This window comes from Megalobrama amblycephala, linkage group LG17, assembly GCF_018812025.1.
Source record: "Megalobrama amblycephala isolate DHTTF-2021 linkage group LG17, ASM1881202v1, whole genome shotgun sequence".
NCBI classification, from domain to species: Eukaryota; Metazoa; Chordata; class Actinopteri; order Cypriniformes; family Xenocyprididae; genus Megalobrama; species Megalobrama amblycephala.
In genome coordinates this window covers 39,802,172-39,817,331 of record NC_063060.1, presented here as the reverse complement: position 1 = coordinate 39,817,331, position 15,160 = coordinate 39,802,172, and the positions used below count along the sequence as shown (strand labels likewise).

General features: G+C 36.6%; 1 pseudogene and 2 gene segments (V, D, J or C); all 3 read right to left on the bottom strand.

Moving 5' to 3' along the window:
* Window positions 1–205: 205 nt before the first annotated feature.
* Window positions 206–919, bottom strand: LOC125251937 (annotated as a pseudogene).
* Window positions 920–4,636: 3,717 nt separating this feature from the next.
* On the bottom strand, window positions 4,637–5,436 carry LOC125250546. The segment is given in 2 exon segments: window positions 4,637–5,056; window positions 5,241–5,436. Coding segments are annotated over 2 exon segments (360 nt in total).
* Window positions 5,437–13,272: 7,836 nt separating this feature from the next.
* On the bottom strand, window positions 13,273–14,438 carry LOC125250547. The segment is given in 2 exon segments: window positions 13,273–13,665; window positions 13,836–14,438. Coding segments are annotated over 2 exon segments (360 nt in total).
* Between the last annotated feature and the right edge of the window lie 722 nt (window positions 14,439–15,160).

Sequence of the window (15,160 nt, the reverse complement as noted above, 5' to 3'; positions counted from 1 at the left end):
ATTTTAAATTGTTTGCCTGAAGGCTCATTTTGCCAGAATGGGTCATATATGTTATTTGTGCAACATGTATGTTTTGTCTCTGTATTTTGCTCGGCAGCAGCAACAATAATCAACAGCATAGCAGATCTATTCCGCCAAGACGTTGTCATATCCATTAACATGCTAAATTCTTCTGAGAGTTGTCATGATAGAAATGATTTTATGATCACAGCTGTGCATTTCCGAGTTCCTGCACTAAAACAATAATCTGTAGAGTACAATCAATTAAATATAGCATATTGCAGGGCCATGTTACTCAGAAGATAATTATTTGAAATAGTGAATTAATTTCAACACCACTTGTTTATTGCATATGGAGTGTGTTTGGAGGTTTTTGTTCAGTGTTGTTGAGTTTTCTGTCACTGTGGGCCTCATGGCACAGAAGTACAGAGCAGAGTCTCACTTCAGCAGAGGAGATCTCCAGATACACCGTCTTATTTTTCATGGTCATTTTGCCATCCAGTCTAGGAATAGGAGGATCTGCATATCTTACGGTTTTCGTGGCTGACTCAATGACAAGGAGCAGAAATTCCAGTCCTGATCCAGGATATTGTCGATACCAAAGTAAACTCTGTGCAGTAACATCATATTTGCATGACAGAATGACTGTCTCCCCCTCAGTAACTTGTGTTTGGCCCTGCAGTGGTGTTATTGTCTGTGCAAAACATTCATCTGCAAAATGTGTGTAGAACATGTTGATCAAAAAGAATGATAATTCTAAAGTAATGAAAGTCATGGAAACTAGTGAATTATCACAAAATCAGACATTTGACATTAACAGGTGCATTATAGTTGTAGTTATAAATATATTAATATTTAAGCTGGTCTCTTACATACCCTGTGTTATTGTCAGCAGCAGCAGAGAGCACAGGAACATCATGACTGCACTGTAAAACACAAATGAATCTTGTGACTGAGAATGAAAGTCTCTTGAATCTTTCTCAAAGCTCCACCCACATCTCATCATCTGAGGGCTCAATATTTGAATGAAATCGGCCCAGAGAAATGAATGCGTTAATGCATTAAATAATTATTTTATCTGGGTGTGATCAGACATTGCAAATGAATGAATAATAAATTTGAACGTTATACATTTTTTTTTTTTTTTAAACCTCAGATTCTTCTTAAAAATGTTCCGTAGAGAGCTGTTACACTGTAAATTCAGCACCTTTGCTTTAAAAATGTATTTAAAATGCCAAACCACAAACATTCTGATTTACATATACTGTAAGAACACATATACTGTACATATACTGTTATAATCACGATTATTAATCATGTTTATTCTATCAAAAGAGTAATGTAACTATGGCTATTTTGCAAGTTCTTTACCAACCTACATTTCACCCAAAAGGCCTGTAGGTGGCACAAAGACTTAAATTTAACCAACTATGATAACTTCGTTAGATGGTAAATCAATACAAAACATGGTTTTGGTGAGCGCTTTGTAATATGTATTCACATTAGATTTTAAAGCAACACAATTCGTTTGCAATAAGACAAACCAGATTCAAATTGCCCGGCAAATTCGTAAAGCAAAGAAAAATCATTTCTCGCTGATCAACATTATGAAAACTGGTAAAACCTTTAGGAACTTCAAAAGATAAAACAGAGAAATTCCTAATATTACTTCCAATATTTCCAAATTATGTTCATTTTCATAGAGCGGGCCAATATCGTGACTATTATTTAAAATCAATCAAGAGAAGCAGATATCGTTATCGTGATAAAATACGATTAATCGTGCAGCCCTAATTTAATTTAATTTGACTTGACATTTGATATTCAACAGTATCCTTGACATTTATTCAACAGTGCTTTTGATCTGCCTACATTGACACTATTCTTTAAAAAGGAAAAATTATTTACCAATTATCAATGTAAAGCTGCTTTGACACAATCTGCATTGTAAAAAGTGCTATATAAATAAAGGTGACTTGACTTGACTAAGAACAGCTTGTTTGGGGTTTCATTCATTTTGTTTTGAGATTAAAGTAAAACTACAGTGGACATTTAAAGAACAAAACACATTGTCTAGTTTTATTTTCCCTGCATGGTTACTTTATGTTGTGGCAATTGTAGACCTATTGTTTTTTAAGAAATTATACACCATCAGTGTTTTTTTTTATACAAACATTTATTAATTAATATCTTATTGTAGCAATAATAATATGCTATAGATCGTACATCGTAGCCGATTATCTGCAAATTCCTTTCTTATACTTTTAAACATGTTAATGACACATTGTTAGTGCATTTCTAACCACTTTTTCTCAAGTGTTTTTCCCCTTTTGCAAATCGATTGGATGTATCTAAGCCGTTTAGCTTTGAGCAGGTTTTTGTTTGGTGTACATGGTGTTTCCTGCCACTGTGGGCTGCAGTGCACAGTAATACAAGGCAGAATCCTTCACATCTGCAGGGAAGATTTCCAGATTCACCGTCTTGCTTTCTTTATGAACTGAGGCTGTGAGCCGAGGGTGAGGAGGTGTAGCGGTCTGATTTTGTCCGGACTCCATGATTAGAATCAGGAATTCCGGCACAGAGTTTGGGTATTGTCGATACCACTGGAGATTATTCATTGACAAAGTGTACTGGTATTTACAAGAAATAGTCACTTTTTCTTTGTCTATTGCATGGACAGCAGGAGATGTTGGAGTAATGCTGTCTTGTATACTGGTGCCTGAGAAGAATGTTGAATAAGTGATTTCAAGCAAGTCACATCAACTTACATTTATTTGTAGCTCTTTATACAACACTGATTGTTTCAAAGCAGCTTCACATAAAATAAACAGGAGAATAACAGTGTTATTGAATCAATTATGAATTTAATTTCAGCTGTAAAGCATTATTCAGCTCAGTTTAGTTCAGTGTTGATTCAATTCAGTTCATTAACTGTTACAAAGCAACTAAAGTTAGCATCGAATATGCACTGCTAATGTGGAAAAAAGGTAAATGCATATAGGTAAAGAACAGAAATCTTACCAATGAAGGCCATTAAAACTAGTAACAAACAGAAAGACATTGTTTCGAGTGATGGTTTCCTCACTGAGCTTTGCAGAACTGCCATAACAGCCTCCTTCAGACAACTGAAGCTCCCAGCCAGTGCTTTCAACACCCAATCACAGTGCAGTGAAGTCTCTGGCAGGTGTCACCAGATGCTATAGACTCGACATAGGGCTGTTACAAACTCAAAAGTTGATGTTTTTGTGATCTCCAAGGGTCTAAAGTAATGTAGCTGACATACACTGATCAGGCATAACATTATGAGCACTGACACTGAAGTGAATATGATTATCTCTTCATCTCAGCACCTGTTAGTGGGTGGATATATTAGGCAGCAAGTGAACATTTTGTCCTCAAAGTTGATGCATTAGAAGCAGGAATAATGGGCAAGCGTAAGGATTTGAGTGAGTTTGACAAGGGCCAAATTGTGATGGCTAGACGACTGGGTCAGAGCATCTCCAAAACTGCAGCTCTTGTGGGGTGTTCCCGGTCTGCAGTGGTCAGTATCTATCAAAAGTGGACCAAGGAAGGAACAGTGGTGAACCAGCGACAGGGTCATGGGCAGCTGAGGCTCATCGATACACGTGAGGATCGAAGGCTGGCCCGTATGGTCCGATCCAACAGATGAGCTGCTGTAGCTCAAATTGCTCAAGAAGTTAATGCTGGTTTTGATAGAAAGGTGTCAGAATACACAGTGCATCACAGTTTGTTGCGTATGAAGCTGCATAGCCGCAGACCAGTCAGGGTGTCCATGTTGACCCCTGTCCACCACAGAAAGAGACAACAGTGAGTATCAGAACTGGACCACGGAGCAATGGAAGAAGGTGGCCTGGTCTGATCATTCACGTTTTCTTTTAAATCACGTGGATAGCCGGGTGCATGTGCGTCATTTACATGGGAAACACATGACACCAGGATGCACAATGGGAAGAAGCCAAGCCAACAGAGGCAGTGTGATGCTTTAGGTAATGTTCTGCTGGGAAACTTTGGGTCCTGCCAAGCATGTGGATGTTACTTTGACACATACCACCTACCTAAGCATTGTTACAGACCATGTACACCCTTTCATGGAAACGGTATTCCCTGGTGGCTGTGGTCTCTTTCAGCAGGATAATGCTCCTGCCACAAAGCAACAATGGTTCAGGAATGGTTTGAGGAGCACAACAAGGAGTTTGAGGTGTTGACTTGGCCTCCAAATTCCCCAGATCTCAAGCCAATCGAGCATCTGTGGGATGTGCTGAACAAACAAGTACGATCCATGGAGGCTCCACCTCGCAACTTACAGGACTTAAAGGATCTGCTGCTAACATCTTGGTACCAGATACCACAGCAAACCTTTATTTTTAAGTTAGTAAGTCATTTATTTATTTATAAAGCACATTGAAAAAAGCTGTTTGCCAAAGTGCTGTACAAAGTTTAAACAAATACCACAAATACCCCACAAAACACATTGACAGACAGTATACTGAAATTGTTACCGCTGCACTTATGCCCATATGCAATAAATAAATTAGTTTTAAGACACATTATTTAAGACTATAATCTTCCTTCCTTCACAGTTTTTTTTTTCTTCCAGCAGGTGTTACAATATCGTGTTGTGGTTTACACAAGATAAAGCTGTGGTTTATTTGAATCGTTATTTAAAAGGCAAAATCTACATGTGAGTTTTTGTAAAGCCTCTCAGGCACTTTGTATCACTGGGTGTCAACGTTTAGAGCACAATAATAGAGAGCTGAATCTGACAGAGTCACACTGTTAATAATGAGTTCAGTGGATGTTTGGGATGTAGTCGACTGAAACCGTTGAGGGTCTGGTATATCCTCAGAACTGCTCCGTGATTGAGCACCTTTATACAGTAAATATTCAGGTTCTTTATTAGGATACTGTCTGTACCAGTAAAGCAAAATATAACTGCTGCTTGAATCATACGAGCAGCTCAGAGTTACACGCTCTTCTTCATTTCTGTAAATATTAGTTTCTTTGTCTTTTGGTTTAATGCTGTCAGACAGAAACCCTGCAAGAGAAATGGACAAATTTCACAACAGGTCACCTTGTCTACTTATCCAAAGATTCATAATACAATACCAAAAATAGTTCCTTCAACAAACTGTGATGTCATTATTGTAATATAGAATTACATTTAAAAATATAGCCAAAACATTTTATATTTGAGTCTGTTTAGATTAAACGTTTTATACCTGGCACAGATAGAAGAATCAGCAGAAAGCATCTCTCCATGTTGAGAAGATTTACTGGCTTTATAAACTGAAGCTGAACAGTAAATGTATGATTGTAGAAGCCAATTGTGAAGCTTTCATGTGGGTGTGGTTTATTTAGACCACCTTCTCTGTCTTTCCTTAATGAAACCTGAGATGATTGTGCCTTCAGTCAATGAATATCTAAAAAAAAATAAAAAAAAATAAAAAATAAATAACTATGCATCTTGTTGAATAAATAGAGGCTAAACATAATATAAGCCATTTAGTGTTAGCGTCAGAGAATTATAATATAATATTTGATAGTGGGGTTTGTGCCTGTATCATTATTACAGTCTAATGCCACATCTTGTTATGGTATGTTGACTGATATCTTTATAAATTATTGATCAAGTGCATTTTGTGAGGAAAACCTAATGAACAACCTAACAAATGATTTTTAGTAAATTTCACAATCCTTTTGGGAAACATGTCTGATATTTATTTCATCCAAGGAATTATATTTTGCATTGAGGATATGAAGCCTGTTTAGACCATTAGGATTATTAGCAATGTGGCATTATTTATTTTCACGACACTTAAGCAAGATATATTCAGAGGGCAAAAGGACCGTCTTCTGTTGTTTCTTTCACATGTGAATTCATTACAGATACAGTTGGTTGTCCTCTCTGAAATGTTTAATGTACACACACAGCACCCCCCAATGGTCATGTGACAAACATTTATTACATTTATTCACAACGTCCACAAGAATAAATCTAACTGAAAAAGATGGTGGATAATAAAGACCTTATTTAATAAATGACGCACACAGATTATAGTTTGTTATTTGTGAATCTGAAAAAGATGATGGATGTATATATTTATATAAATGCTGACCTTATTTAGTTGTTTTTGACAACATATTTCTTCAGGTTTTGTAAGTGTTCTTGTGTTTCCACTGTGGGCCTCAGAGCACAGATGACACACACAGATTATAGTCTTCTTTTCTTTGTTATTCCTGGAGGATCGGGAGTAACTGTTCCATGTTCATTGAAACTGTGGTGGTGAACTCTCATACAATCAACAGAACCGCTGTATAAGACTCTCGGTCTCATATAACTGTATGGAATGCATGATACCTACAACAAAAACTATTTCACATGTTTAAAATGAGATATGATGATGTAATTACAGAAATACTAACCAATATAAGCCATGATGGTAGCTGCTGCTTGCCTGAGTGAAATGTATATGTGTTTCTGTGTTATTTATATGAATTTGATAAATACTTAAATTAATGCAACATCAGAATCAAACTGTTACCTGTATGGAGATGTGATAAATATGATAAAATCCTGACACACTTTGGGATAGAATATACTCACATGTTAGAGAACAAAGTAAAAGCAAAACCAAAAGGATCATTTTTAGGATGATGATTTAGTTCAGTTCATCCGCAGGACAAAGTGTTTCTGAAGTAAACCTTCATTCATTGTCTAGCAGAGGATTTCTCCAGCTCCTCTTAAAGCTACAGTCTTCATATTCAAATAATCTGCTGTAAGAGTGATATTATTATTATTATTATTATTTAAGTTTATCCTTATTCAAAATAAGTTTGGACTGTTGATTTGACGTTTGCAAAAGTGACACTAGAAACATGTATAAATTGCTTATACATTTGATTTGACTTATTTTGACAAATGAAGTCAAATTAAGGATTAGTTTATGATTTATGAATCACCTGCAAGAACACAAAATAGCTTTTTTTTATAGCCTTTATAACTTTAACTAAATTTCCTCTAACCACACACAGGTGTTTCCACAATTATATTGTGTGAATTATAGATTGTGGGTTTGATGTGGCTTGAGATCAAAGTGAAAAATAATTTTCAGTTTTTGTACAGCTTCACATAGACTTTGTATCACTGGGCTCCAACTCTTAGAGCACAATAATAGAGAGCTGAATCTGACAGAGTCACACTGTTAATAATGAGTTCAGTGGATGTTTGGGATGTAGTCGACTGAAACCGTTGAGGGTCTGGTATATCCTCACTATCGCTCCATGATCGAGCTCCTTTCCTCAATAAATACTGAGGTTCTCTGTTTGGAAACTGTCTGTACCAGAAAAGCATAACATTATTGCTGCTTGCATCATATGTACAGCTCAGTGTCACAGACTCTCCTTCTGTCCTGATTATTTTATCCGTGTCTTTTGGTTTAATGCTGTCAGCAAATACACCTGCAAGAGAATTAATTATATTTCATAAAAGTTTAATTTAACCCCTGTCCACAGTAACAGAATGAACATTTAAAATTAAAAAATATGTCAGCATTATCTACTAAATAAGTATGTGCATAAATAACACTTTAAATCCTCAATATATTTTAGTTTAGTGCTGATAAATGAAGTGCACTTTACCTGATACTGTTATAAGAATCAGCAGAATACATCTCTCCATGGTGGGAAATTTACTAATAAACTATATGCTTTATGATTTTAAACTGAAAGGTAAATGTATGAATGTAATGGAGAGTGGTTTGTGCAGCTACAGTATATTGTCTGTAAATGTGGGTGTGGTTTGAGTTTCTGATATTTAAACCACCTTCTGTCTTGCAACATTAAAACTGAGATAACTGTCAATTAATAGCATTAACAGCATTAATAGCAACTTGATCTGTTATATATAGCTCAGAGTCTCTGTGTGTGTTTGATATCTTTGATTATTCTGCCCTCTGTATTCTGTGTGTAGGGAAAAATACCATTAGCTTTTCAAATAGTCATTTACTCAGTTGCATCTATCTGTTGTTGTAACTTCACCCCCTAGTGGCAGATGACAAAAATTTACATTTATCACAAAACTGATGCATTCATACACACGTCCTGATTTTGCTGAGTTAGATGTGTTCCTGGGTCAACATTTTGTTGATCCTAGAACAACATTCCAGTCTGAAAATTTAGTCTTACCCCTATCCCTACCCATAAGTTATCCCAAAAATCAGAGGGAAATGATAGATGAATAACACTGATGTAGAAGCACCACCAATTCATGATTTTGCTCTTTTCTGTGATTGATGGTTATTCTTGGAACGGGTGGATCAGCTGGAGTAGTTACTCCTGAATCTTCCAGTATGAGGAACTGTGGTGGTGAACCTGCGTATTGGCGATACCAGTGAACACCACGAACAGAACCGCTGTAGTTACAAGAGAGCGTCACATTGTCACCCTCAAGTGCAAATACTCTGTCGCTTTTTGGAGTGATGACTTCTGTGGATCTGGATCCTGCAGATTAAAGTGCCATTAAGTTTAGCACACAAACACATCATTGATATATGAAACTTTTATTTTGAACAAAAAATCATCAAAAAGAGCACAATTAAATTAAAAGTTTTCTTAATTTCCTAATGTGAGGAATGTGATATTTTTCTAAAATATGAAATATTATACCTTCAGCTGATGTCATCAGTATCATAATATAGATGAACATGTTCACTCAACAAACTGTCAGGAACAAACTAAACCACATAGACCAGCTGCTGGATTGTTACTACAGTAGATTTGTGCACTAATGTCTGTGTTAAACTCCTCCACTTCCCGTTATACATGTGTAACGGTTGTACAGTTATTAATCAATTTATAGGTGGAATATGAATATAATAATTCATAAATCTTTATGAATTATTATGCACATACCGACCCAAGGGGGGGAATTAACCATATATGGTGAATTAATCACAACGAATTGTAATCAGTTATATATATGATTAGTTCTGGTTTAATAATTATTTAGAGAAACTGTTCGTTTGTCCGGCAAACTATAGCTCCTCAGAATGTTATTAAAAGGAAGGTCTGTTCTTTGGCCACGAGAAAGACTTCTAGCATCCAAACGTAAAGCAAGGATATAGGATCGAAACGTTAAAGTGGTCTTTGTTGAATGAGCAAGAGAACAAAGAGCATGGATATAATGTATTTAATATATGGACAACTACTAATACATAGGTTATGCGTCTAAATATACAAAAGGGAACGTAGAGACAGGAAAGGAAGGATGGTCAAAGAATGGCAAATTACGGACAGTTAACCCTTTGAGAGAGCCAGCACAGAAATCAGTTTAAAACAAATTTCAGAGAAATTATAATACTTGCATATGGTTCAAGTCGGTGTGCAGCAGAGTTTCAATGCGCCTGGCTTGGTTGGTCCTTTCCAAGAGGGTTTCTCCGGCGGGGTTTTCAAACGAGGTTTCACCATAGAGGGTATGCATCGACGTCACTTTCCCGCCGAAAACGTGTTCCCTCAGTTGGACTGAGTGGTAAAAGAACCTGCTGCGTGACTGGATTTAATAGGGGAAACTGCGAAAACGCGAGTAAAACTAACGAATTACACTAAAGGTTGGGCTCAAAAGTGTTCCTTAAACTTGTCAAATAAACCTAATCCATGGATATTGACATGCAGCCAGGAGTCGTGTTTCCTGATATTTATATGTGCCTGATTTGACGGTGGGGAAATATATAAAGCAAATCTGCCTGTGAACGCTTTATATAACTACAATATCGGTAGGTTTAAATCCGCGTAATCACTTATATCAATGTTATATCGTCATATTGTCCAGCCCTAAAACATATATAGTTTTATAGTATAGTTTTTGTCAGTGTTTTTATTTAAAAACACCCAATTATGCAGAATATAAGATGGTAAATATTTAATTAATGAGTTGTCAACATAATATATAACAATACAATATATACGGTATTTTACCTCAAAATCCAACAGTTTGACACAAAATGATAACTGCAAATCCATGTTTCTCTGCTGGAGTCGAGCTGTTTCTGTGAATTGCAGTGATCCATTTGCTTTTTTTTTCTGTAGCTTTCGCAAATTTTTAAATATATACCTCAGGTTTTGTGTCAAAGCTATTTATACAGTAAATTTTGTATAAATAGTGTTTTGTGTGTTTTTCGCGACATTCACGCTGAAAACCAATGCTGCCGCTCAGTCTTTTGCCACTCAGCGGCGTGACCGCAGTCGTAACGGTCGACGGTGACGTCACGTGCAGATGTAACAGGGTTAAAAAGAACATTTAATTTAAAGAGCAATATTATGTGAATTTTATAAAATAAGGCATTCGGCTGTATGCATTGGTGTTCAAAGGCTCCCATCCTGTGGCTGTTAATGGTACTGCAGATTTTGTATTTTGTCGCTCTTCTCTTGCCGTACCGCAGCAGATTGAAGTGTTGATGCTGCGGGTATGCATGTTTTTACACGCTCCAACTTGTTAACAGATTAAATGTAAAAATGATGTGTTTTATGTTGACCTTTTCGATGCAGTATATTTCGTACATGTACTTGAACATATATAATGCATTTAATGTTTTAACGTGTCGTTGAAATAGTTATAAAATGTATTGAATTTCCATGTGCGTCACAGGAGTGAACACGTTCATTTATTGTGATAATTGCATCTCTCTAAACCATCTGACCATTATTTGTATTATGAGTTGAGTGAATTATAACGAGTCAAGAGTGTAATTTCTATTTTTCTAGCCTTTTGTGAATGTCTGCAGTTCTGTCTTCAGCCAAAGTGAATTGTTTTCTTCTTTTCTGTCTAAAATAAGGTATGTTACTTTCGTGTTTATTCTGTTATATATGTTAACAAATGGTACTTGGCAATTAATGAAAAGTATCAGATATATTGAACAGATTGTCATGTTTAACACATTGTATATTGTGTTTAATAAGAAAATGAGTTTAGCCGTACCGCAGCAGATTGAAGTGTTGATGCTGCGGCCTTTTGTGAATGTCTGCAGTTCTGTCTTCAGCCAAAGTGAATTGTTTTCTTCTTTTTCTGTCTAAAATAAGATAAATTCAAGTTGAACCCCATTTGTGAGTGTGTCCATCCACGTCCGTTACACATACCCTCTATAGACTGTAAAAAATATGGACATAGTGTCCGTGACGTCAACCATAGAGTTCTGAACAGCAGTTTTGACACAAAAATGAGGCCACGGCCATCTTAGCTGTACGTGAATGTACAATGTCTGTTAATGAAATAGAGATCGCGAGATGAATCCAATCCGTTGCACTTGGGTAAAATGTCCATTTCAAAACATAAAACATTGTTTATAATGTAAAACTCTATACGTACATATAAAGGTACCAGATATCTGTATAACTCTCAAATGTTCTCTCAAACTAATGAGCACGTGTCCAAAGTATAATTTTTCAAAATAGTGCAGCCGTTTTAGTTATATCCAAGCAGTGCTGTCGGAGTTGTATATCCTCCTGGTATTGTCATTGTAGTAAATCTCAGGAACAAAACCTTTAGCCAATGCCACGACGATCCAACAACGTGTGTTCCGCATGCGAGCACATGTACACAGACTGACATCTGTCTCGAGTATGCAGCAAGCCATATATTGTATAAAATAATCCAGAAAAAAGGCACAAATACGGCTGAGATGCCAAATTCAGCGGCTGGAAATTGAGCTGCTGAGGTAACATGACGGCTCACAGACAGCAGTGCCAATCCACCTGTCACTCAAGTGACCACGCCCTTAATTATGCAGAACTTTAAGGCTTAATATAATTTAAACGGATGAGTTATAAAAAAATTCACCCCCCTCAGAGTTGTCATGAAGGACAAAATTAGCAGTATAGATCAAAACACAATGTGAACCAGAGTGTAAACATGTTTTTTTCTGCTGTAAACTTGGCTGTTTTAACATTATGGTCAATGAGATTCTGCTCCCTTTTTGCAGCCTGTCCCTAGCGGCCAGTCGATGAATCACAGTTTAAGTTACTTCCGTATTGGCTTCACGAGAAACTGGGGGAGGTTGCCGCTTGGGTTTCACTGACGCGTAAGATGACAGAGAAGGAGGAAGAGAGAGAGGGTCCAAGGAGAATGGTCGTCCCGGCAGGAGCTGAGCGTGTGATGGCAGCGCTGTCGCCCTGAGGCAGTTCAGGGGCAGTCGAGAGACAATCGGGAGACAAAGGAAAAGGTGTGTGTCGTTGTTTTTATGGAAACCCAAGCTAACACACCTCCTGAATTGTAGCGGCCAATAGATGCGCAGCACTATTTGGCGGGCAAAGTTCCTTTGTTTGGTCTCCTAGCTGAATTTGCATACTTTATGACTATCAGATCGGATTTCGAGATGGAGTACTTTCTTCACAGTATCATTAAACCCATAGAAAAATGCATTTGTCAGCTATGTGACATATCTCAGTGAATAGCTCGAGTCCGGAGCTTTACAGAGAGAGATCAAACTCGATAGATCAGACAGACATATAAAAGAAGTTATGGTTTACAGACAAAATTCCATCATTAAAATGCACACTAGCACAAATACACTCATTTAAACTAAGTCTAAACATTAGGAAACATGCATATGCTCGAAATACATGATGGGTATATTTTGGCATAGTTGTATTTTACATATACAGTCAAAAATGTATGTTTGTGTGTTTTTGTATGTGTCTGTGTGTGTGTGGTGTGTGTTGGAATGTGATCTGGTCCGTGGTCCACATGAGGGGCCCCTTTGATGTCCTTAGAGCTAGGAAATTGACATCTCTGTTTAGTTTCGGCCAGGCCGCAAAGTTGTCAAGTGGGACTCATCTTTGCAGACCGGTCGGAGCCGAGATGAGATTTTACAACCCAGTCCAGCATGCTAAAAGCATTCTGAACATTCCAAAGTTTATTGATTATCCTGATATGTGTGCATATGCTACACATGACGACTGCAGATCCTCTCCATCTATAGAAGATAATGAACAGAGAACTACTGCAGAATAAATGTATTTTTATGTTTTCTTGTGTGTATGTTAGTTTGTTCAATTTTTAGTTTAACAAATCCCATTCCCTTTGTTTACTGAATGATTTCTGAATTTAGAGTCATTTTTAAATAACATATTTAGGAAAACAAATGCTTAATGATAGTTTTACATGCCCCATATATAACCTTTCATAATCTCCCATATTCACAGGTGTTGCCACAGTGGTTTTTCCAGAGCTGTGGTTTACAAAAAAATAATATTGTGGTTTGATGCTGTTAGATTAAAGACTGTTTAAAGCACATTGTGTATTTGAGTTTTTGTAAAGCTTCTCAGGCATTTTGTATCACTGGGCTAAAACTCTTAGAGCACAATAATAGAGAGCTGAATCTGACAGAGCTGCTTTATCAATAATGAGTTCAGTGGATGATTGGGATGTTGTTGACTGAAACCGACGGTCTGGTATATTCTCATAACCACTCTCTGATCGAGCACCTTTCCATAGTAAATACTGAGGTTCTCCTTTAGGATACTGTCTGAACCAGTAAAGCCAAACATTATTGCTGCTTGTATCATATGAACATCTCAGTGTCACAGACTCTCCTTCTCCCTTCATTATATTAGTATTTCCTTCTCCTGGTCCAATTCTGTCAGCAAATCCACCTGAAATTAAATATTTATATACATCATGATCTGTATCTCTGATCAGTAGGAATGTTTCAATAAAACATGTTACAAATGTGTCCTTTCAATATTAAAATAGATAAATATTAAACATTGATGATTGCTTTCATATAAAAATGGGATGTTGTTTGTCCAGTTTATTTACTTACCTGTAACTACAATGAGAATCATGAGCAGCATATGTCTCTCCATGTTGGCAGTCCAGAGGTAGATTGTATTTATAATACAGTTGGATTTATTAAAAAACTGTACCTGAATATTGCCTTAATGTGAATGAAACTGTGGTCATATCCAGTATATTAATCAGGAGTAAATGAACGCACCGACTGAAGTTCTGTTGTGTACTAATACTGTGGGTGTGGTCAGTGAAATGTGAAGCACACAATTTAAAAGAGAGAATAATGTGATGATAAAGTGTTTCTGGTCACTCAGAAGGAAGTCATACAGAGGCAGACAAAGAGTAACATTCATGTTGGTGAGGTATTGAAATAGACTCAGGTGTGCTGGAGCCTGTTGTACAGTAGAATACAGTATGTGTGCTGAAGGATTGAGTATCTAGACTTAAAAATGGAAAATTATTTAAGACAAGGCTTGAGGAGCAAGAGCACATGTTAACTTTAAGACTGAGAAGCACCTATATGTTCAGCTATGCTTTAAAGTCACCATGAAATCAAAATGAACAACTCTTATTTTTTTATGGAATATTCCAGTATTTATTATACATGATTTATCCATCTATTTCATTTTTTCAAATTCATGTGCCCTCGTAATCTTTAATCAAAACAACATCCCCATCCTTCTTGCAGTGACTACTCTTCTCTTCTCTTCTCTTCTCTTCTCTTCTCTTCTCTTCTCATGATGTAGATTTTGCACAGTGGACAGAAATGAAGAATTCATACACAGATTCACAGGACTTTGATTTAACATCATCATCTGAAGGCCAGTGGTTATTTACAGTATCATGTCCCTGTCACTATACAGGGGTTTTAGGACCCCACGCAGATCAGGGTGACGCCCCCTGCTGGCCTCACTAACATCTCTTCCAGCAATATAGTTTTCCCAGGAGGTCTCCCATCCAGGTACTGGACAAGCTCAACCCTGCTTAGCTTCATGAATGTGTTCATGATGAGAATTTACCATCTAATTAATATATTTCATTAAAAGTATATTTTGCAAATTTCCATTTACTGTTTACAGTTTTTTTAATTGCCTTTGTGCAATTCTCTGGTCAATTTTCAAAACTCTTGGTACTAATGTCACAACAGATCATCAAAAGTGCACTTTTTTCAAACATTTTGCACTTTTTTCAAACATTTTAGCATATTTTCAATTGTGTTAGTACACTACACAAAATCACAAAGTATCCTTTTCACTACAAAAAATAAGCATTTCATCTAAATGTTTCATTCACAGTAACTGCCTTTCATAAAACTATTACTATCAAACTTTTCATTTGCATCTCTTTTCATTCCGT